The 25,057-nt window shown below is 39.2% G+C and overlaps 1 protein-coding gene across 4 annotated transcripts in view; it reads left to right on the plus strand.

Annotated features, from left to right (window-relative positions):
- Nucleotides 1-25,057, plus strand: part of LOC118661065 (lymphocyte antigen 75-like) — a 134,377-nt gene that overhangs the window by 14,120 nt on the left and 95,200 nt on the right. For 3 of the 4 annotated variants that reach the window (XM_036318591.1, XM_036318589.1, XM_036318592.1), the window contains exons 4-13: nt 2,501-2,665; nt 10,245-10,355; nt 11,675-11,815; nt 14,062-14,253; nt 15,352-15,509; nt 18,166-18,276; nt 18,831-18,919; nt 19,067-19,236; nt 21,218-21,417; nt 22,670-22,812. In XM_036318591.1, the coding sequence (XP_036174484.1) occupies nt 2,501-2,665; nt 10,245-10,355; nt 11,675-11,815; nt 14,062-14,253; nt 15,352-15,509; nt 18,166-18,276; nt 18,831-18,919; nt 19,067-19,236; nt 21,218-21,417; nt 22,670-22,812 (1,480 nt within the window). The remainder of the gene's footprint in view (nt 1-2,500; nt 2,666-10,244; nt 10,356-11,674; nt 11,816-14,061; nt 14,254-15,351; nt 15,510-18,165; nt 18,277-18,830; nt 18,920-19,066; nt 19,237-21,217; nt 21,418-22,669; nt 22,813-25,057) is intronic. The other variant, XM_036318590.1, reaches the window with a different exon arrangement.

Below are 25,057 nucleotides of genomic sequence, written 5' to 3' on the forward strand. Positions count from 1 at the left end.
TATCCCTGACCATCTCAAAATTGGTGAATTGTTCCCTCTGCCATTCTGATATATTGATCAGAGCACGTTTTCTAATTGCGTCTTACATGAAGCAAACAATTCAGGATGTGCTAAAGAATTGATTGTTCCTTAGAGTGAAAGAGACCAAAGTAGTAGTTGCATTATTATCTGGTATGTAATAGACAGATTTTCTTGCCAAGTCAGTTGAGATTTACAGGGGATCACAGTACTTGAAGTGTGTGTGGTAGGTACTCAAGAAACATTTTTAATGGGCAGTAGGTTAGAGGAATCTGTAGTAAAGATAAAGCAAACAGCTCCAGACCCAAGTAATAATACTGATAGGGCCCTGCCAAGTGTCAGTTACTATTTTAAGCACTCAGTCTCTATTACCTCCTGCAATCCTCACACAGCCTTATTTTACAGATGAGCAAAGTGAGTGAGGCACAGGGGGGTTAAATCACTCGCCTGAAGTCACACAGCTAATCAATTTCAGAGCTAAGATTTAAAGCCAGGAAATCCAGTCCTCAGACCTTGTCCTGAACAACTGTACTGTCCTGCCTTATTCAGCAGCCATCCTGCTGATCTCTAGTCATGCTTATCCCTCCTCGGGAAAGCCGAGCTTCAAAATGCAGAGTTCAAGGCAATTGAGGTTTCTGCTGGGCCAGTGGTTCTCAGACTTCCGGATGCAACAGGAGCGCTTGGAGAGTTTGTTAGAACACAGATTTCTGAGGCTCACCTCCAGAAATTATAATTCTGTGCGTTTAGAGTGGGGCCCAGTCATTTGCAGTTTAATGAGTTCCCAGATAATGCTCATGATGCTGGTCTGGGACCACACTTTGATAATCACTTTTCTAGGTAGAGGCACAGGCTTTTAAACACCTGGGACCTACTGCAAGGTAAAAAGCCAATATTTGCTTCAGCTTTAATTGATAAGCAGAGTTCGGTCAACCAGGCACCAATTTCATGTAAATATAACAGTAGTCTGGATCAGAAATTTTAGATGGGAATGGGAATGTGAAGGTTAGCCAGTGCAAACCCTCACTTCTCAGGTGAGGGGCAACCAACACCCTGATTGTCCGGGTCAAACCCCCATAGGTGCAGAGCCTGTTGGAAATCCCAGGATTCCTGCTCCTTATTCCCAACATATTTATCCCACTCTGACTTACAGCCTTGACTAGCATCTGTCTCAATGCCTTTAACCTCCTCTGCATGGCAGGGGAAGAGTGGATTTTTAATGTATTCATAGGCCTCCCAGAGTTATTTTTATGGAAGAAGCAAGACTGAGTTTTTCAAACCCAAGGACTGCTAAACCATGAGATTTTATTTTAGCGTCAGAAACACACTGCTATTGCACTGGGAGCCCCTGGGTTTATAAGCACAGGGCCTAGTGGTAATGAGGAACCGTTAGGCGGTATAGTTAAAAATCCACCTGTTTTGTGCTCACCACATGACACGGCAGCCTCTGTTGCTGTGTGGGCCATTCTAAAGTGGCAGAAGGAGCAGCGTTAGCCAGTTGGAAGATCAGTAGCCCAGATGGAGAGGCCGGAGCTCTGATCAGCTCTGCACAAACACCTCTAGACCTTTGCTCCCCTGTGAAAGGAGGACATTAGCCAAGATGGTACCTAAGGGCCCTTCCAGCTTGAAAGGCCATGTGGCATGTGACTGGTTATGGAGGCCTTGGAAACCCCACAAGGGAAGCTTGGGACATACCCAGTGTTCCCTCCTCTGGAGAGCACAAGGGAGTCTCTGAGTCTGTTTTTGAGCCAGTTGTATCAAGACCTATTTATCTTGTCCAGAACGTAGCTTGAAGGCTTTTGTCTGAAATGATACACACTTTTTAAGTATTTGTTAAAGAAAATAATAGGTACATTATACAATGAACATATATGTTTGTGCACATATGCACACACATGTACATATACATGTATAATGATTAATTATGTATTATTGACTAGTGTATATTGTATATTGAATCACCTTATTAAACTATTAAGGAGAAACTTGGACTGAGTTTCCCAATACTGTAGTCACCTGGGTTCTAAATCTTGAGTATTTAAGCAGCATGTCTGCACACAGACATACTCATGCAATAGTTTCTCTGCAGGCCATGGGCAAATCCCTCTGCAGTCTGCCACCATTTTCATGTGAGCTTGTTTTTCATTAACTTGGGGGCTTAAAAGTGTGAGCACAGTTAAAGTCTCCTACCCATAAATAGAAGGCAGGTATGGGCTAAAATATGGCATTGTACTTGATAGGGGATAAAGGGAGGGTGGTCAGTAGGATAGTGGAAGCTTTAATCAGCCTGAGTCATTGGGTGTCCTCTGACTTCAAATGCCTTGTGTAACCAAATAATCAAACTGTGGTCTAGTCAAGCAATAATCCCCAATTTAAGCATATCCTTATAGTAAGCAAATTGAATTGCAGGACTTATAAGCATTCTAAGTAATAGTAAACATTAAATCCTTACTTTATGATCACTAACGTATCTTTTTATCAACAGAAAATGGCTGTGAAGGTAATTGGGAAAAGAATGAGCAGATGGGGAGTTGCTACCAATTTAATACTCAGGCAGCTCTTTCTTGGAAAGAAGCTTATATTTCATGTCAGAATCAAGGAGCTGACTTACTGAGCATCAACAGTGATGCCGAATTAACTTATCTTAAAGGTACGTTTAACTTACATGCAATAGAGCAAACTGCCGAAATATAAAGAGGTTGTCTGTCTTCCTCTATTTACACATTCAGGCATGTTGTTTTATGTTTATATTTTTCTATCTTCTCTTGGGATTTAAACTTTAACACTGAAACCCACAAGCAAAAACGTACTGAATGTAATCCTATTCCATCCATTGTGATGGAGACCAAAAAGAGGTTAATGTTCAGAAAATGTGTTGAGGTTGCAGAATTAAACTGCTACCCTAAGCCTAAGTGAAAATATTTTTTAAAAGGTAAACATTAAACTCTCTGAACATTGAAAACTGGAGAACTCAAGGAAGGTAAAGAAGATGGCTGAGTCATACTGGATGGTTTCCCGTGTGAGTTAAACAAGCGCAGCCCTCAGGGGCAAGGAGAGCTTCAAGAAACCTTCAAGTGGATTTAATGATGTAGACACATGGAGTGGATAGGATTTTGTTTTGTCTTGTTTGTGGGGTGGTGATGATAATTTTTAAGTTTTTAATTATGAAAACATATTTTTAAAACATCATATAGACAGAATAGGAAATAATCACATGGAGACCTATGCAACCACCACCCTGACTAAATAAATATTCACTGACATTTTGTCATACTGCTTTATATGGATTGATTCCCTTCTCTCTTCCTCTTTACCCCTCTCTCCTTCCCTCCTTTCCCTCCCTTTATTCTGAAAGAATAAAATGTTGGCAGAATTCAAGCCCCATGCTCACCTTTCAAAATAACCGTCCCTTGAGTGCTCTTATACATATTTATAAATCCTATATATGTTTTCATTATACCATCGTTCTATGTTTTACAATAATGCAAATACTATCTTATTTACCCATATATAAGTTTATTCATTTTCAGCTACCACTGTATAGTGGTACATTGTACGAATAAACCATAATTCATCTATTCTCTACTGAGAAACAGGTTGTTTTCAGCTTTTGCTATTACAAACACCTCTGCAAGGAACATCCTTGTATGTGTCCCATTGAGCATGTATGAGTTTCTCTAGAGTGGAAATTGCTAACACATGGTGTGACCATCTCTTCACCTCTAATCAAATTCCCAAATTGCTTTCCAAAGTGGTTGTATTAGTTTACACTTCCACTACCACTTGGTGTTAACAAACTTATTTATTGGCTGATATGATGAATGTGAAATGGTATGTCATTATTGATTTACATTTCCCTGATAGTTAATATGGTTTTGCATCTTGTGTTTAGTGAGCATTTAGATTTTCCCCTTGTAATTTGCCAGTTCATGTCCTTTGCTTCTTTTCTATTGAGTTGTTGGTCGTTTGTATATTGATCTGCTATAGTTTTTTACATATTCTGGACACTAATCTTTTGTTATAGGATTACAAATCTCTTTTGCTAGTCTTTACCTTTTCACTTTATTTTAGTTGCCTCATCATAAAAAAAAAAAATGTTAGTTTTAATTTGGTTACACTTACCAATCTTTTCTTTAATGTTTTATGCTTATTTATATTATTTAGCAAATCCTTCCTTAGCCCTAAAATGATAATGATATCCTCTCGTGTTTTTTTAAAAAGCTTATTATTTCACTTTTCACATTTACATCCTTAATCCATCTGTAATGTAGTTTGTAAAGCTTGGAATCTTATTTATCTTTCTCCAGATGGATAGTCAGGTTTACCAAGCACTATTTATTTTACATTTTCCCCTCTGGTTTGTTATGCCACCTCTAATAAATATAAACCTTAGGATATATAGGTTATTCCTAGCCTCTCCATTCTATTCTTTTGGTCTACTTATTGGTCTTTCTATCTATTCCACACTGTTTTAGTTAGTCCTGCCTCACAAAGTAAATCTTATTTTCTCGATGTGCAAATTCTCCCGTATTCTTCTTTTTTTTTTTTTTTTTGGCTATTTTCTTTCCCATTCTTTCATATGAATCTAAGGATCAGCTTGTTATTCTCAATAAAAAACCTATTGGGACTTTGAATTGCATGAATTATAGATTAATTAAGAAGGCATTACTGTCACTACATTTTTAAGTCTTCTCATCCATGAAAATGGTATGCCTTTTTACGTATTTAGGACTTCTTTTATATACTCAATAAAATTCTATGAGAGTACTCAGTAGTGTACTTATTTAAGACTTCTTTTATAAACTCAGCAAAATTCTGTAGGATTGTTGCCCATCTTTTACTCTTTTACTAGAAGTTTGTAAACAGAAAGTTTTTACATTATTTTCGAAAATCAAGTTATTGAGTCCCTGATGATTTTTTCAATGAATGAAAAAAAATCATAATATATGATGATGATTTTTTAGAGAGATATTTAAATGCTTTTCAGACATTATCTTATTGAGTCCCATATAGCAACCCTATGAAGTAGATGTTACTTTTATTATGTTCATTTTTGAATGATGAATGTGAGACTCAAAGAGGAAATGTAACTTGTTCAAGGCCACCCACAAGTAATTAGCAGAGCCAAAATTTGAACATAGTCTGACTTGAAAACAAGTTGTATCAGGCATGTACCTGCATTCACCTTTTATAATATTATTAAATTCTTTGCAGGCAGAGTGGACCTCATGGGTTGTTTTTTCCTTTTGCACAAAACTCTAAGCATTATTGCTATGTATTAAATACCTATTGACTAATTCAGATAAATCCTGTCACACTTTTATTAAAGTCATAAATATTTGATAAATGCTAACTATGAGCAAAGCCCTAATAACTCTAGATAAATTAAACGATTTAATATCATTACAACCTCAGAGACAAGTGTCTGTCCCAACAATTTACAGATAAGGAAATTGATGCTTAGAAATAATATACTTAGACAGCCAAGAAATACCAGGTTGGGATTTGAATATCAACATATATAACTCCAGAGCCCTTACTTTTTATTATATTAATTACTTCTCTTACATAGCTTTATATCTTTTCATCACTAAAAGTCTGCTGGTCTTTTGTCATGCTTTTTGGCTAAAGCCTTATGAATATCTCTTTTCTTACTTTTAACTTTAACCTTTCCTTTGTTGTTTGATACTTGAATAATTAGACCTCTAGAATGAAAATCCATCAAATAAACCTAATGGGCTAGTATTTGACAATAGAATTATATTCCCAACATCACTGAAACCTTACAAAAATATTGTTAGAGTGAAAAGTGCCAATAAGTTCAAGCCTCCTTGAATATTATTTGGATAGTGATGATTATAATGAGGGAGAAATGTCAAAGTGTGACTACTAACACCCTAACAAACAATCTAATGATGCATTTGTAAAAGAACATTACAGGATTTCTTTTCTTTAGTAACTCATGAAAGTGAGATAATATATTAAAGGGCCCAGTTACCCCTACCCCTGGCCAGACGCTTTCTACACCTTATGTATATCAATAATTTAGAGGTACAGCCCTTTCAAGCTTCTCTTTTACTGTGAAATGTTGTTTAGACATATCAATATGCCTAATTATAATTTTTGGTTTCCCAAAACCCAAGAAAGCTGTACTTTAACATCTGAAACTCAGAGTATCTAAGTCTTGAAAATATCTTAAAGTTTCTATTAAGTGGCCCTTCACTGAAAACTACCATGTAACCATTGGGCCAGGAGCAGTGAGGCCAACCAAAGTGAATAAGACAGATTTTGCAATCAAAGTTTTTTATATAGTTGTGAAATAAGAGTTGTACATATGCAGAGCATATTGGAGAATGTTATTCCAAAAGAAACCTCTGGTTTGTTAGCTACTAATTGGGTGGGACCAGGGAATCTGCCAGAAAAAAAGCAGAAGCAGGCCTCTTGAAGATAGGTCTAATACAGTCTGAAAAAGCTTTCTTTTTCCTCTCTGCCTGCCCTGCACCTAATTAGTTTTGTTTTTATTAGTTTTGTTTTACTGATACAGGGGCCAGGGGGAGGGGGCATGGTTTCCTTATATTCACTAGATTTTGTTTGAGAGATAGATTTCCCATGATCCAGCCTTCCCAGAGGACTTCTAACCACAGATTCACCCCAAATCAACAAAAGAGGCCCCAACAGTCCCTGGAGTAGGAACAGCACATTTTCATGTGTCCTAATTTGCCTCCACCTTGAGGGGCTCTTCACTTTGAGCCATCTTGAAGGTGCCCCAAGACTAGAACACTTCTAAGTCAGGGTCCCTGCTCACTTGGCTTTTATGATGCATTAAAGAGGCTCTCATCTGGCTCATCCCAAATGCATGACCATTAGCAGGCCCTGTAGTCTTTTATTGTAAGGAAAGGAATAGAAATATGGGCCAGCTCTGAACAGGGGTCTCAGGGGCAGTCAAGAAATATCTTCTTCAATGGGCTTGTCTATTGATTAGGCATGAAGATTTACGCTAACAATGGTCTATTTCTTGATGGCAAAGATGGGGGTAAGTAATGTCTCAAATTGATCAACTTCTTGCTTGGACTATGTAGAAAAAAGTCCAGCTCCATATTGTCCAGGACATATAAGAAGTTTGTGCCCTTTATGTTTTATCCATTTCCCATTCACATCCAGCTGGCGTAAGACACATAAAGAGCATTCCTGTTGGCTAACTCAGTCATATTTTTTTGGTTGATTTTTATTTGTTTATTTATTTGTTTGTTAAATCGATTGGGGTGACATTGGTCAACATGAACTTAATAGGTTTCAGATGTGGGTTTCTATGTTACAAGATCTGTATATTGCACTGTGCCTACCATTCAAAGTCAAATCTCCTGTCACCTTATATTAGGACCCCCTTCTCCCACCCCCTTCCCTATGGCAACCACCACACTGCTGTTTGTGTCCATGACTTTCAGTTTTATATCCCACATATGAGCAAAATCATATGGTTCTTAGCATTTTCTATCAGTCACAATTTTAAAATGCTATGATTCCAGTGAAGAATAAGTCTTTAATAGAGATCACAAATAGAACAGTGTGATGAAGCAGAGTAGGAGCCTGACAGCTTCCAAAGGTCATTTTGCTCTGTCATAAATGTGTACTTGCCATGTGCAGATAAGCAATAAAATAATTTTGAAAGAGTGATAGGATTATTTAGACTTCCTGCAGGGGGATTATCTGAAAAGACTTCATGGGAGGGAGGGCATTGAACTTGGGACGAATGGGAAAGCTTGACCCTCCATGGTATCCCCAGTTAGAAATGAATGAAAGGAATTCTGAATGTCAGGGTATAGTCGAGTCTAGAGTACCGTAAATACGTCATAGTTTTCAGGACTTCTTTAGGAATGCTGGAAAATTCATTGCTTTTACTAATAGGAAGAAATTTACATTATATTAAATCCTCAAGGGCTTTGTATACAAGCGTTGGCAGCTCTTGCTTGTGCTAACAAGTGAAAGAAAAGGGTGAATCCAAAATTCCCTCAAATACCCATCTTCTCCTTCCTTAGCAGAGTGTCCTTACCAGCTACCTCCTTGACAAAGGTGAGGCAAACCCTTATTTCTCACCCCAATACTTACAAATGTATCTGTATCTGCACTGTCAGCTGTGAGCTTGTTCAAGGTTAACTCCTTCCCCAAGGTTCTTTGTGGCCACACCAGCTTTTTCTCCTATCTTGTATTTTCATCAACTGTCTCTAATTCTTCTCCAAAAGGCTATTAACTTGTTTAAACTCCTACCATTAATATAGACATATATATATATTTCTTAGTTCCTACAGCCCTATCTCTTTCTTTCACAGGCAAACCCCTGGAAAACACAGTGTATCTTTGTAATTCACTTTTATCCTCACACTTCCTTTTTGGTGGAGTGATCATTGGGCCTTGGCCCAACCACCCTCTTTCCAGACTCCTGTCCATCCCTTGAACACTGGTGTTTGTGTTACTGCTCGTGGCTTCTTTTGTGTTTGCTGTTGCTATTTCTGCTCTACCCAGGGGAACGCGCCCATTCCCTGGTGTCGGTTCCAGTGGAATCACCTGTTTTAGGCAGGCAATAAGACAAAAATTGTGTATGATTAAAATTACCCTCTTTTAAAAACCCTTTAATGTATGGACATGGTTTTATATATGCAAATCACTCAGATGTATATGTGATTATAGTTTTCTCTGTACAAATCACATGGATATACATCTACTAAAAAGTAAAGAATGCATATGGTTTTCTATATGCGAATCACACAGATATATTGGAGATGTATATAATGAACAAAATTATCTATATCTCCGATATATCTGTGTGATTTGCAAGTAGAAAACATATCCATACTTTAAGAACCATTTATGTATATGTAATTTAATGTACAAATAAATTATATAAAAATATAACTATATTTTACATGTATATGTATATAGATGATTACATATAATACAATAGCATATCATATATAATTTCCTGTGAGGAATTAAGAAACTGTTATTAAGTGTTTTATTACTGAGACTATTTTAACAAATTTATAGATATTCCAACCTGTGATCTCTGCCTGTTTGTCAACATCATCCTTGTCTTCTGTAGACCATTTCATCATTTGCTCTATCTCTTCTACCTGGCCCTGAGTATCTTCAGATTATTCCTTCATGATGTTGATGAAGTCTTACCAGGTTCTTAAGTAATTCTGTTGACTTCCTTCCCAGTGGTGTGAAAATCCTTACAATAATTCACAATTCTTTACATGTTTTCCAATACACATGGACCATACATGCAAGATTGGACCCATTGCTTATGGGCATATGCATATTGTTTGGCTTTTCTGCAATTAGCCTCACTACTTAAATCATTTCTGCTTCTCTGTCTTTCTCTTTTTTGCTGATGGCATCTTGTTGTCAAACAATAAATTAGAATGATACCTCTCCACAGTGGCCTACGTGTGTGTGTGTGTGTGTGTGTGTGTGTGTGTGTGTGTGTGTGTGTGTGTCTTCTGTATCTCCAGTTTAAATATCTCCTTTGGACTCTACAGATGTATATTACATTGCCTACGAAACAGCTCCTGTACATATTTCTGAAGCAATGCTGGTAGCACTTTACCATTTGGGGATCCACATCTGTTTCTACTAGATTCAGATCCTCATGAGGGCAGGACTCTCATTTTGGTTTCTGTAGCTTTCGTATCTGGCAAAGGATATATGCTTAATGGAATACAATCAGATCCTCAAAATCTAGATCTGCAATGCAAACTACTTTTTTATATATAAGTGCTTTCTTTTTTAATTTATTTTTCAATTACAGTTGACATATAATATTATATTAGTGTCAGTTGTACAGCACAGTGATTAGTATTACAAAGTGATCACCCCAATAAGTCTAGTAGTCATCTGACACCATACATAGTTATTACAAAATTATTGGCTATATTTCCTATGTTTTACTTTACATCCCTGACTATATAACTGCTTTCTGACGAGAGGCTATAAAGTAGTGAAACAGCTGTTCTGAGAAGAGTCTGTTCTTACCTTAGAAGAAAGGGAATCGCACACACTAATGGGAAAGCAGAATTGAATTAACTGATCAGCCTTTGGGTTTCTCAGTAGTCTGAAGTGTTGTCTGTCAGCATCTCTTGCTTTGTGGGATAGATACCCTCCTAGATAGTCTGACTTAGATAATAAATTGGGTAATTTTGTCACTTGTTAAAATTATGTAATTGTTACAGAAAAAGAAGGCATTGCAAGCATCTTCTGGATTGGCTTAAATCAGCTGTACTCTTCTAGAGGCTGGGAATGGTCAGACCACAAGCCATTAAATTTTCTCAACTGGGACCCAGGTAACTACTCTCTCCTCTACCTTTTACATGGAGCCAAAGCCTCAAAAGAAAAAAAAGAGCTTCCCACTCACTGAGGTCTTATAAAAATTTCAATCTTGACAATTCTTATGATTACCTCTCAGAAGAAATTTTTTTCCTGAGCCCTTTTAAGCTTAGTCATTCTAGCCATTATGCCATTATACGGTAGTCAAATGGATACCATAATAGTCAAGTTGAACCACACCATGGGCAGGTAAGCATCTGTCTCTAACCTTTAGAGCAACCCTCTATCTTCTATTGATTTTTTTTTTTTTTTACAGAGAGGAAGGGAGAGAGATAGAGAGTCAGAAACATCAATGAGAGAGAAACATTGACCAGCTGCCTCCTGCACACCTCCCACTGGGGATGTGCCCGCAACCAAGGTACATGCCCTTGACCAGAATCAAACCTGGGACCTTTCAGTCCGCAGGCCAATGCTCTATCCACTGAGCAAAACCGGTCTTGGCAACCCTCTATCTTTAAGTAAGAGCAGAATGAGCCCCATTTCATGGCCCAGGAGCCATTCTGTGTCTCTTAGTGGACTTGGCATGTCTATGACTGACCCACATGTATTTCATCTGCAGCTTCACTCTAACATGGAAATATTCCCTCATTTTAAAACTCTTGGGATCTCCCTTTGTAGCACACAATTACTGACAACATAATGGTTGTATTTTATTACACAAATAAATACCTTAAAGAAAAATTTATTGTAAATAAAACCCTAGTTAGCCAAAAGGTATTTCCCCCAAAAGAAGGTTTAGATATCTTTTTAAGAAATAAAAGTTAGGCTCCTGATAAATGTAAAACCTAACAGCTAACACTTAACTTCAGCACAAAAGTATTCTGCATACATAAGAAAAATTAATTAATTACAATATAATACCAATAGGTCATTTTACTTAAATGAAATTTCGTTATTATTATTTCAAGATCTTAAAGGCATTACAGAATCATAAGTTAGTATATTTATTGTAGAGAGTAGCAGATTAAGAGCTACTTACTGACCACAGGATCTGACATCAAAGTTGATTGGGGACAGAGGTTTGGTTTTTGGTTTTGGTTTGTAAATTAACTACAGTATATCAGAGTATTTCCCCTGTATTCTGTATTTTAGGAGAAAGACATTTTTAAGCACAAGATTGTTCATTGTGGCTTATACATTCCAACTTAATAGACGGTTTTAACTATTTTCTGAGTTTCCTTAAAAGCAGAAAATTAAAAATACAAATTACTTTTCCTAACCATCACCCTGGCTCCAGTCTTCTCCTTTTAACTGTTTGGAAATGTTATCATTTCAGATACCTTCAGTGCAACTGTGATAGGTGGGTCAAGCTGTGCGAGCATGGACGCCATGTCCGGTCTGTGGCAGAGGTTTTCCTGTGAAGCTCAGCTGCCTTACGTTTGCAAGAAATCATTGAACAGCACAGTGGAGATAACAGGTATCTTTCCCGCTTAAACAAACAGCTCTTAAAATTACAGTTTTTTGAAGTCAAGTAAATCCATTGGACACCCATTTCTGCCGTTCTTTTACCTGGTACTGCCAATGCTGAAGGTATTGACTTTGATCCTGTGGTTAGATATTATCAACTGTATATGAATAAAGCTTTGATTCAGTATCTCCCCATGAGAAGACAGGAGTATTCTAGATAAGAAGTACATTTGTGTTCACAGGTGGCTCTTTTTTCTCTGGAGCAATGGTTCCCAAAGTGTGGCCCCCAGACAGAGAGTATCAGCATTGCCTGTACTTGCTACAAATGCAGATTCTCGGGACCTACCTCAGATTTCCTGGATCAGAAACTCAGGGTGGGACCCAGCTGTCTGTGTTCTGTGAGCGTCCTGGTGCTGCTGCTGCACACTCAGGCTTTACCTATTATTACCTGCCTCTGTGGGAAATCGAAAATGGATGACACCGAACACTCCCGGGCTTTCCCACCTCCCGGCCCACAATGCCCACCCCTCCTCTGTCTGTCCTTCGCCAGGCTGGTTCTTTAGGTCTTTGTATTGATAAATGGGGTAGATACGGAGAGGTGCAAAAGGACAAAATGTGTATAAGGAGGGTGTTTTTAGGGAATTTGGGGATAAGAGAGGCACAAAACAGCTGAATTTTTTGAGGAGCAGAGAAGTTTGAGGAGTCTTTGGCAGAATGGAGAAGAGGAGTGCCCTTACTATCTTGCACAGTGCCCACCGTATCCCTGGCATTTGATTAACCTGAATAAGAAAAACTAATACTCAAAACTGGGAGGAAAATGGGAGATTTTTAAATGTTGTGCTTTGAGGGATGTTGGGGGAAGGGAATAAAGCATCGATTTTCATATCCACATAGATGCATAAAGCTATCTTTTTAAGATTAAAAAATAAGTACATAGAATCAATAATATAGAGGCGTGTTTTAAAATGATAGGGAAAGATGAACATTTACCTTCCAAGTTGATTCATACCAAATTTAGTTTATATAACAAAAGGCATAATAGAAAAGACAGCACAAATTAAAATAAACCAGGGGGGCTAATGATAGATCAAATAACTCTCTGAAGAAGTAATGATTAACTAAATCATGTTTCCACATGATTGAAAAATATGCATTTATTGAAATAACTCTGCCAGCAGGAAAATAAAAAGAGCAGAACAAAATGATATGCCTACTTATTATTTTAATCTTATCACAATATGAATTCATAGAGACAAAGACTGGAATAGGAAAATGATTGTTCAATTATGGGTGATTTTTTTCTCTCTGTTTCTTTATCATAATTATAAAATATAGTATTAATGAGTGCTGTTTCAGAACCTTACAATTAATTGTTATCTTGCAAGTGAGAAAAGCTAGCTGATCCTGAATTTTATCCTTTAATGAAAAACAAACTGTTGATATTTTTTAAATGCTGTGTTGTGTATAACAAGCATTCCAAACAATTCCTGACCAGTGGAGTCTGAGGAACCAAGCTACGTTCTAGTTCTGCTGAGAAGAGTAGAGTATTTTTTTGGTTTTGTGCCCTACTCTTTTTCTCTAATCTTTTTGACCATCATTTGGGTGAGTTTCCTCATGGTCAAAAAGAAAAATTGCTAATTCCATAGGCCTAGAAGTTGAGCAGAGGGGAGGAGAGAGGAGTCCAAAGATGCCCTCTGCCACCCATTCTCCCCCCGCCCCACCTCTGCCCCATTGATGCCCTTCCTTGGTGTGGAGTGTATTAATTTCTGACTCTGTTCCTTAAGTCCTTGCCCATCCTTTTGAACAAAGGAGGATTATTTTGAACAGTGAATATTAATGCAAGCCCCTGCTAAGCTAACTATACATGAAAAGGAGACTTGACCTCACCATCTCTCACCACCAAGACTAGAGAGGAACCGAACAAATCCCATGCCAAAGAAGAGATTTGTGGGCCACTGGCTGACCCCACACCTTTCTTCTGCCTACTAGGCCTAACGGCAATCCCTCCTGAAATAGTCTGAGCCCAGCCATGTAATATATTTGCATCGCACAAGGCCCATCATTATCTGAATCCCTACAATCACTCTGTTGATGCTATGTAGGCATTGGGCACACAAATTCATGTCACTGTACTATCTGACATCACATTCCCCGGTTTTCCAGAAGCCTCAAGATTCAAGAAAGAAGAATTTGTAATGTTATTGATTCAAAATAGATGTGTCTTTCCTGGAATATAAATAGCTGTTTTTCTCCCAGATATTTGGCCATATTCAGATACCCGCTGTGATGCAGACTGGCTGCCAAATAATGGATTTTGCTATCTGCTGGTGAATGAAAGTGATTCCTGGGATTCGGCACATGCGAAATGCAAAGACTTCAGTAGTGACCTTATCAGCATTCATTCTTTAGCAGACGTGGAATTGGTAGTAACAAAACTCCATAATGGGGGTAAGTTTTTAAAAAGATCCTACTTGAGAGGTCTAAAACATTTTAAAGTATTCCTATTTTCAGACTCTTAGCCGGAATGGAAAGCTTACAATTAGATTCTTCTAGCTCAGCACTGTCCAATAGAATTTTCTGTGACGATGAAATCGTTCTTTCTATAATCCATGCTGTCCGGTATGGTAGCCACCAACCACTTGTGGCTTTTGAGATGCAGCGAGGGCAACTGACTAAATTTTTACTTTCATTTCATTTTAATTCATTTACAAGATTAAATAGCCACATTGGCAGCTAGTTGATTGGATAATGTTTCTCTTCTCATAAGCTAAATTCTATTTAAGTTCTCCAAACACTTGAGTGATGATTATTTCACTTTTGTAATTATTTGAAGCTAAAGACTGAAGAACAAAAATATGCTACACTGCCAGTATTAAAACTTCCTAGGATTCACTAATAGTAGATACCTGTTCTGTTGTAAGCATGGAGTCAATTGTTTTACCAGGGTGGTGATGGGCAATATTCTTATTCTAATTGGAATAGCTATGAGTATATCTATATAATTTTATTATTCCCCATAATGCAAGAATTATCTAACCCAGATATTAGGAACAGCCAGCCTACAGGTCATAGTACAGCTGTTCCACCTGTGTGCTCTACCTGACGAGTGAGCTGAAAAGCCCAAATCACTCAGCCTGCCTGACTTATCAACATTTTAACAGGTCAATTAAGAATACCAAATGGATGGTTATCAGAGAGAGGGGGTGAGGGCAGTGGGTGAAAAGGGGAAGGGGAATATAGTCAGTGATACTGTGATAAATTTGCATGGTGACAGGTGACTTATTAGAATTAGTGGGGTGACCACAATATAAGGTATGAAAATGTCAAATCACTATATTGCACACCTGAAACTATATAAGATTGTATACCAACTATACTTAAAAATAAATAAAGAAGAATGCCATCTTTTGAATTAAAACTTTAAATGAAAAAATAATACCGTCAAAGTTCTTAAAACCCCACATCAGAATGTAAAAATCAGTAGCAATGTACACACTGAGGTATGCAATTGAGTAAAACCAAACAAGTAAAACATTTTTCTTTTAGATGCCAAAGAAGAAACATGGACAGGTCTTAAGAACATAAATACACCAGCTTTATTTCAGTGGTCAGATGGTACTGAAGTTACTCTAACATATTGGGATGAAAATGAACCAAGTGTTCCCTACAATAAGACTCCTAACTGTGTGTCCTACTTAGGAAAGGTAGGAAACCTCCTGGGTTTATTTATATGATAATAATATTTGGTGGGGATATTTGTGTTTAAGCTAGAAAATAAGATAAAAGGTAAGAGCCTTGGAGAGTGTCTTTCTGGTAGCTATTGAAAAAGTAAATAAAACAATGACTAAGTAAGCAACTCACTTTCTGTCTGAGAGTATCTGCTCTGGTCTGAAACAGATCAAGAGGATCCCTTTAGAACTCAGATTCTAGTGCCATGTTGGTTCTAATAAGATGCTTTCTCTGAGGATCATCGGTGTGATATTTAACATGTAGCCAGTTGAAAAATCTCATCTTCTGAATTCACATTCAGATTAAATTTCATATGAATCCTACTTTAAAAAGTAAAAAAGCCCTGGGTGGTGTGGCTCAGTTGGTGGGAGTATCGTCATGTACACTGAAAGGTGGTGGATTTGATTTTTGGTCAGGGCACATACCCAGATTGCAGGTTCAACAGTCAGTAGAGGCAGATACAGGAGGCAACCAATCAGTGTTTCTCCTCTCTCTCTCTCTCTCTCTCTCCCCTCCCATACTTACCTCTCTCTACAATCAATACATTTAAATTTTTTTAAAGAAGTAAAAAAATAATTTTATCAAAATTTAAGTCTAACTTATTCAGAGAGCATTTTGCTCCTGTAGAATGCTTAAACATTTATTAAACACTAGAGGCCCGGTGCATGAAATTCGTGCACTGGGAGGTAGGGTTCCCTCAGCCCAGCCTGCCCCTCAGTCCGGGAGCCCTCAGTAGATGTCCTACTGATGGCCACAGTATGGCAGCAGAGGCTTGGAGCAGGTGTCCCGTGTGTGTGTGTGTGTGTGTGTGTGTGTGTGTGTGTGTGTGTGTATGTGTCTGCTGGGGCCTTCCCCCAGCCGCACCACGTAGGCTCAGAGCAGACGCTGTGTGTGTGTGTGTGTGTGTGTGTGTGTGTGTGTGTGTGTGTGTCCCCGCTGGAGGTCTGCCCCCAGCCATATTGGAGGCTCAGAGTAGGCAGTGTGTGTGTGTGTGTGTGTGTGTGTGTGTGTGTGTCTGCTTGGGGCCTGCCCCCAGCTACACCGTGGAGGCTTGGAGCAGGCGCCCCTCTCTGTTGATCTCTCAGGCTCCTGGCCTCCACTGCATGTTGTACTCTCCCTTGAGCTGTGGCCAGGGTGGGGCCGCCCTTTCCTACTGTGGGATCGCCGTGGCGACCCAGGGGCAGGTGCACAGGGGGGCTGGCTGCAGGCCTCCCTTTCCTGATGTGGGATCGCCGCGGCAACCCAGGGGCAGGTGCACAGGGGGGGTGGCTGCAGGCCGCCCTTTCCTGCTGTGGGATCCCCGCGGCAACCCAGGGGCAGGCGCACAGGGGGGCTTCTCCAGTCATCGATCCCGGGCAGGGGGCGCCAGGAAGAGGCTTCTCAGATCACCGGCTGGGGGGTGGGCAAAAGCGGCCCCGGTTCTCCAATCCAGGGCCGGGTCTACCGGCTCTTGCCTGCCGCCTGGGTTTCCAATCACCGTCCTTCCCCTTTCGCCTCCCATCATTATGCCTACGTATGCAAATTAACCACCATCTTTGTTGGCAGTCAACCGCCATCTTTCTTGGCAGTTAATTTGCATATTTCCCTGATTAGCCAATGGGAAGCATAGCGAAGGTACGGTCAATTACCCTTTTTGTCTTTTATTAGATAGGATGCTGTATCTTGACAGAAAGAACATGTATATCTCTGTATTTTATTTGTATCACTTTCCTGTAGACTGCTAATTATTTAGGAAGCTGATTGTGTCTCCCGACTTTCTAGAGAGATCCTAGTGGAAACAATCAGTGGTATGTGTATTTAGAAGTGTTTCAAGGGTAAAGATGTATTTAGAAAGTTGCCAAAGGTTAACTTAGAAGGTTGTCACATTTGCTGTCCTATTTAAAAGGATATCTAAGATGTCTTTAGAAGAATGTCAAAGGTGGAAATGACCCCCCCATAGGCAAGAGTGAACTAATAGCATTCCTAGGCAGCATTCCAATGTCCAACTAGAAAACTCTGTTCTCAGAAACCTTATCAAAATTGACTAATTAAAATTTAATTTGAAGAAGCAGGATGGGTTAGTCAAGTAAGCAAAATAAATATTAAGTAGAATATTTGAAAGAGAGAACTTTGAAGTTAAAGCTGAAGTAGAGTTGGGAGAAACTTTTGATCCTAGAATTCTTGGAGAGAAGCTATTCTAACCATCGTCATTTTACATATGAGGAAACAGACAGGAAGGTTAGTTGACATGCCCAAAAGTTTTTAGCCTGTGGACTCACGTTGGCCATGTCATATGGAAGGAGACTAGAAACACAGGCAGCTGTGGGCTGAGTTCTCTCTCTCCAACTTCTATCCATTGATGGTTTTATTTTTGCTTGTATAAGAAAATTGAAACTCATCTCCCTTGTGACCTTGAGGTGATTCTGAAATAATGCAGGCTGGTTGGGTAGCATTTTCTAGGAGTATGTTCTCAGATGTCATCATTCATTTATATTCATTCTTGCCCTATCCCTCTCTTTCAAAACCCCCAACCCCCTACCCCCAAAGTTTCATGAGAAGAAGCTATTGTGACTTAAGCTAAGTTAGAGTTCAAGTCTAAATATATGGCAAATAATATCTCTTATGGGAACATTTTTTTCTATTTTTTAAAAGCTAGGTCAGTGGAAAGTCCAGTCATGTGAAGAGAAACTTAAATATGTATGTAAGAAAAAGGGAGAAAAAATGAGTGATGCAAGAACTGATAAGATGTGTCCTCCAGATGAGGTATGTAAAACTCCTGCATACATTTTTCTAAGCAGTATTACACCTTCTTGGTAAGGGATGGTAATTGAGACTTCAGCAAGTCAGACATGGGAAGTAGAAGAATTACTAGCTTCTGTTCATTTACATTAGAGCAAGGCAGAGCGCAAAGCAAATCAGTATTCTTACAGAAGAAAAAAAAAGTTCTAGGAAAAAGAGTTACCTATTCGTGAATTTCTATAAAAATGTATATAGTTACTATCCTCAATGCTGTTATCTTTATTTCCCTTACTTATGTTCTTCCTGTTCAAAGACAAGTCAACTAACAACGTTATATTCTTATGATGAGGTAGGCAGTAAGGGCAGAGAAAACTAAGATACGCCTTCAGTTGACACAGGCTCACAGTCTTGTTGGGGTTATCTGAAATTCTACCCCACCCTACTCATGTGTATGAAGTAGGTTCCTATGTCCTTAGTTTCCCTAAGTTGTGAGATGTTAGCAAAACCTTGCTTGTCAGAGGGAGGCATCATCAAGTCTGGAAGACAGTGTGGCTGATGGTATTTCTTCTCTGATTTAGGGCTGGAAGAGACATGGAGAAACCTGTTACAAGATTTACAAGGATGAGGTCCCTTTTGGAACCAACTGCAATCTGACTATAGCTAACAGGTACGACCACCAGTAAACATGTACTAGTGAACTTCTATCTCTGGGTTCCTTTGCTAACCAACCTTCTAAAAAAAAGGTACATCTTCAATTTTATATAGTAATTCAATCATTGTAAAAACACCTGATAATTTGACTCTTGTTTTGTAGATTTGAGCAAGAATTCCTGAATGATATGATTAAGAAGTATACTAAATCTCCAGAAAAATACTTCTGGACTGGCCTGAGAGATGTAGATTCAAGTGGAGAGTATAGCTGGGCAAGTGTTGGTGGAGTGAAGCGATCTGTAACCTTTTCCAACTGGAATTTTCTTGAGCCAGGTGAGTGTCTTCGCCTTTAAAGTAATAGAATACTTATGACTTGTGAAATGCAGCGTATCTCCCAAATATGTTCTATATGTTATTTGCTTACCTTTGAAATGTGAGGGAGATTATGATCTTCAAGGCTAGAATCTAGTTATGGGACCATAAATAGAAGCAGTGACTATGTCTTCCTTATTAAGTTCTTGGAAATAATAACCCAATAAAAGAGTCTAGAAAACTCAGTTCTCAGAAACCACCCTCTAATGGCATAGGGCTAGAACCCTCCGTGTCAGTATTTTTATTTTATCTTTTTTCATGTAAGTCTCAAGCCAAATCTAGAAGCTTCTTTATGAAGCACTTTATATTTTCATCCCTCTGCTTCTTAACTTCTTATTCCAAAATTGAATGTGTTTGCTTCTGTTATCCACAATGGGTGAGAATTAAGGAGGCAATATATTGTAAGTATTATTTATTCTTTTTTAAAATTATTATTTATTTTTTATTTTTTCTTTATTGATTAAGGTATTACATATGTGTCCTTATCCTCCCTTTGCCCCCCCCCCCCGCCCCCACTCATGCCCTTACCCCCGTGGTGTCTGTGTCCATTGGTTAGGCTCATATGCATGCATACAAGTCCTTGGATTGATCTCTACCCCTACCCCCGCCCTCCCCTACCTTCCCTCTGAAGTTTGACGGTCTGATTGATGCTTCTCTGTCTCTGGATCTGTTTTTGTTCATCAGTTTATTTTGTTCATTATATTCCACAAATGAGTGAGCCACTGTGGAGAACAGTATGGCGTTTCCTCAAAAAACTAAAAATAGAACTCCCATTCAACCCAGTAATCCCACTTTTGGGAATATATCCCAAGAAACTAGAAACACCAATCAGAAAGGATATATGCACCCCTATCTTCATAGCAGCACAATTTGCCATAGCTAAGATTTGGAAACAGCCTAAGTGCCCATCAGCAGATGAATGGATTAAAAAACTGTGGTACATCTACACAATGGAATACTACGCTGCGGTAAAAAAGAAGTAACTACAATGTCTATTCTCTCAGTCCTATAGCCAGAAGGCCTGACATTCAGCTTTTCTTTACCGTGATTACTCCCAGCTTCAGCAGCTTGGTTTATCATGGGCAAGCAAGGAGGCAGAACCAGAGAAAAATAGCACTTTCATCCTGGGTAACACAGCATTGTTTTTCCCAGGTCCTGTTCCTCTTACTGTCCATGTGTAAGTGTGAGATGTGAGACCATAAGCTTCTCTGTTCAGTGGGAGTTGCCCCCATTACTTCCAGTGCATGCTCTTTTGTGCCCACTTCGGGCAGTGTGGTATAATGGACAAGGGAGAATGGCACTTGGCCAGACAAACCTGGCCACTCACTAACTATGATTGTGGGCAAGTCACTTATTCTTATCTGGAAAATGGATGTAATAATATAAACTATCTTTTAATGTTGTATGAATGAATAAAATTCAACCTACCATAAAATAAATAGTAAACACACATATACCTCCTCTACCTTTATTGTACCTGCCCTTTTTTGCATGTGAATCTTTAAGGGTTTTGTTTTGAGGTTTACTGTGTTGTTTAAAGTGGTTCAAAGCACTTAGGTTATGCTGAGCAGCATAATGGTTTAGGGCACAGCTCTGCACATAGTACTGGTTTCCAGTCCTGGGTCAATCACTTACTAACGTGAGACCTTGAACAGGTCACTCATGCTCACTCTACCTCAGAATCCACTCTATGGGTTTGTTTTTTTTTTAATGAGGATTCAATTCATTTAATCCTCTTGGAATAGTACTTGGCAAACATTAGCAAACACTTCTCTATATTACTGTTGTCATTATCACATCATCATCATCATTATTATGAATGCCACATTTCTTTTCTATTCTCTCCCCCAGCTTGGCTCAGATAAGAGTAAGGACACTGGGAAATGTTTGGACTTTAATTTTAAAATGTGATTTTTAATTAAACTTTCCCATTCAACCCCAGCTTCTCCAGGCGGGTGCGTGGCTATGACCACTGGAAAGTCCGTTGGGAAGTGGGAGGTAAAAGACTGCAAAAGCTTCAGAGCACTTTCAATCTGCAAGAAAAGCAGTGCGCCTGCTGAGCCTGAAGAAGCAGCCCCCAAGCCTGAAGACCCCTGTCCCGAAGGCTGGCAAAATTTTCCCCCAAGTCTTTCTTGTTATAAGGTAATGTAACATTCTCACTCAATTCCTCAGTGAAGTTATTCACCTACAATCCATGTCCTTGTCAGGGAGGGCATCAATGAATCTCTGGTACCAGACAGCTCTTCCCATGTTAACTTATGTCCTACCCCAAAGAGCAGGCCAGAGTCAGAACTGATTCTTCCCTGGGGTTCTTTTGTTCCCAGAAGCTGGGTGAGCCTCATGCCATGCTGAAACTTTGCTTATGATTCTCATGTCCCTCTAATTCTTGTAATCAGAAGAAGAGTTCTATCACATCTTATAATGTAAAAAAAAAAAAGGGTTCTGTATCAGTTAACTGTTTCCACAAAGAAATGATTACATACCACCCCAAAACTCAGAGCCTATGACAATAAACAGTCTCATGTTGACTGATAGAGTTTGGGCTTGAATGGTCAGCTCTGCTTTCAGCTGTGGGTCAGCTATGCTGGTCTCCGGGCTATGCATTGGGATCTGCTATGCTTCAGTTTGGGTCTCAGGCTGAGCGGACAGCAGCTATCAGGGGCTTGTTCTTCTCACAGTCAATCACTGGAACCTGAGAGTCAAGTCGAACCATGTAAGCACATTTCAGGCTTCTGCTCACTTTACCTCCACTGATAGCCCATTGATCACAGCAAGTCACCTGGTGGAGCCCCTAGTGAGTGTACAGAAAAGTGTACTTCACCCACCTGGAGGTCATGGCAAGAATATGTAATTATATCGCAGGGAACTGAGGAGTCAGGACCAATAATTCAATCTACCATTGTGTCCTCTGCTCCTCCTCCTCTTCTTTTGCAGTGACTATGGTTCTTTTGGCATAGCATTAGTCGTCACAAACCAAGGAAATGGTCAGTGTTCCCACAGCAGTGCAGTGTGCCCTTTGATTCTTCTTCATCAGAAAATAGTTCTGTACTTCCTGTGCAGCTCTCAGTGTAATTATGTTCAGAATTATATTGTTAGCACATACATTCATATGTATCCTTTACAGCCTTATCTGCTGGTTCAACTGGTCTGTCCAGGTCCTAAGAAGGCAGGAGAACCTGGTAAATTATTGGAACAGCTCCCCAGCCTGGCTGAGGAAGGTCATCGCTTGGACCCAGTGGCTGGCACCTGTGCTGGCCTTTAGAGACACAGTAGATGCGCATTTACGTACATCTTCATTACATCTATACAAATCCATTTCAGAGGCCCATACATTTGACTGTAATTGATTTTAAAATAATCGGTATTTTATGATGATACATTCTGTTTTGTTAAGCTGTTTCATATAGAAAGAATTGTAAGAAAGAGGAACTGGGAAGAAGCTGAGAGATTCTGCCAGGCACTTGGAGGACACCTTCCTAGCTTCCATCATGTGGATGAAATAAAGGAATTTCTTCACTATTTAATGGACCAGTTCAGGTAATTATTTTAGAAGATTTTCTATGCTAAATTGGATGTCCTCTAGATATTCAGAATTAACATGTTTTTTATTATCTAAAAGGGTCATTCAGTGCTTAGCAGTCATTGAATCAAGTATTTTTGTGTGTAAGATGCTATAAGGGATTCAAAGATGAGGGAGACAGAGGCCCCACCTTTTGCACAGAATAATCAAGTCTAACCGTGGGGACAAGAGAATTATAGTGGAAAATCTAATATATAGCTAAGGAGGGGCTCTGGGAATTCAGAAGAGGGAGAAAGTGTGTCTGGGAGGATTTCTTTTTTTTTTTTTTTTTTTTTTTTTTAAGAGTCTTACTACATTTAATGCCGAGTTCAGTTACCGAGATTACAGGTAGAAAGCTCTGAAATGAAGCGTATACAGATAATATTTACACCTCCGGCTATTTTAGGTGGCGTTTTCACAAAAATGTGCTTTCAAACATTAAGAATTCCTGCTTATAGAGCTCAGAATTTGTGTATAAGCTTTTAAATGAGGAGAATACTGTTGATGTTTACAATGGAGGCTGAATGGGTTCGGAGGTTTTTGACTGAAACAGTTTATATGCTGAAGATTCTAGTATGTACTTCTAAGAAAACTGTCAAATTGTGGTAAAACTCTTAAAATACACAATGATATTCCCGGGAAATGGTTATGTGCTGGGGTCCAACCCCAGCAGGTCCAGGCGTCCCCAAAGGTGTGGACAGAGTCGGCGAAGAAGGAATGACACGGAGACAGCGTTCAGTTGATCAGCAGCCTAGCCAGGATCTCTAGCCAGGATCTCCAGCCAAGTTCTTTTCTGGATCTCCAGCGAAGTTCTGGTTAGGATCTCCAGCCAGGTTCTGTGTCCATGTTCTCTTGCTAGGTTCTCCAGCCAGGTTCTGTCCAGGTTCTCCAGCCAGGTTCAGTCACCAGGTTCTAGTCAGGTTCTCTTGCCATGTTCTATCCAGGTTCTGTAGCCAGGTTCTGTCTCTAGGATCTTCAGCCAGGTTCTCTCGCTAGGTTCTGTCTCTAGGTTCTGTGGCCAGTTTCTGTCCAGGATCTTTTGCCATGTTCTCTCCAGCGAAGTTCTTCTGTCTCTAGGTTCTGTGTAGGTTCTGTGTCTAGGTTCTGTGTCTAGGTTCTGTGTCAGATTTCATAACTGGAAACATTTTTATGGAGGATATTCTTGGAAAATAAAATAATATTTTGAAAGGTAAGATAGGAGAAGGAGCCAGGGAAAACAGAATGTAAGCGAAGTCACTGAGACCAGAGTGTACAGCATGGAAAAAAATCTACTGGTGATTAAACCATGAAAATGAAAAAGGAAACAGATACTTAAAATGAATCCTGAGTAGGGGATTATAAAACCCATTTCATGAAGAAATTTTTTTTTTTGCATTTTAATATATTTTTTATTGATTAAGATATTCCATATGTGTCCTTATCCCCACGTTACCCTCTAACCCCCCCCCCCCCCCGCTCATGCCCTCACCCCCCCCTTCCAGTTGTCTGTGTCCATTGGTTAGGCCTATATGCTTGCATATAAGTCCTTTAGTTGATCTTTCCCCCTTACCCCCACCCTCCCCTACCTTCCCTCCAAGGCCCGACAGTCCAATCAATGCCTCTCCGTCTCTGGATCAGTCCTTGTTCATCAGTTTATGTTGTTCATTATATTCCACAAATGAGTGAGATCATGTGGTATTTATCCACTCTCCAGTTCCATCCATGCTGTGGCAAATGGTAAGAGTTCCTTTTTCTTCTTCCTCTTCTTAAAGAATACCTTTCAGCATTTCATATAATGCTGGTTTGGTGGTGATGAACTCCTTTAGCTTTTTCTTATCTGTGAAGCTCTTTATCTGACCTTCTATTCTGAATGATAGCTTTGCTGGATAAAGTAATCTTGGTTGTAGGTTCTTGGCATTCATCACTTTGAATATTTCTTGCCACTCTCTTCTGGCTTGCATGGTTTCTATTGAGAAATCAGCTGACAGTTGTATGGGTACTCCCTTGTAGGTAACTGACTTTCTTTCTCTTGCTGCTTTTAAGATTCTCTCTTTGTCTTTTGCTCTTGGCATTTTAATTATGATGTATCTTGGTGTGGTCCTCTTTGGGTTCCTTTTGTTTCGGGTTCTCTGTGCTTCCTGGACTTGTAAGTATATTTCTTTCACCAGGTAGGGGAAGTTTTCTGTCATTATTTCTTCAAATAGGTTTTCAATATCTTGCCCTCTCTCTTCTTCTGGTACCCCT

Source organism: Myotis myotis, unplaced genomic scaffold (genome assembly GCF_014108235.1).
Source record: "Myotis myotis isolate mMyoMyo1 unplaced genomic scaffold, mMyoMyo1.p scaffold_m19_p_8, whole genome shotgun sequence".
Lineage (NCBI taxonomy): Eukaryota > Metazoa > Chordata > Mammalia > Chiroptera > Vespertilionidae > Myotis > Myotis myotis.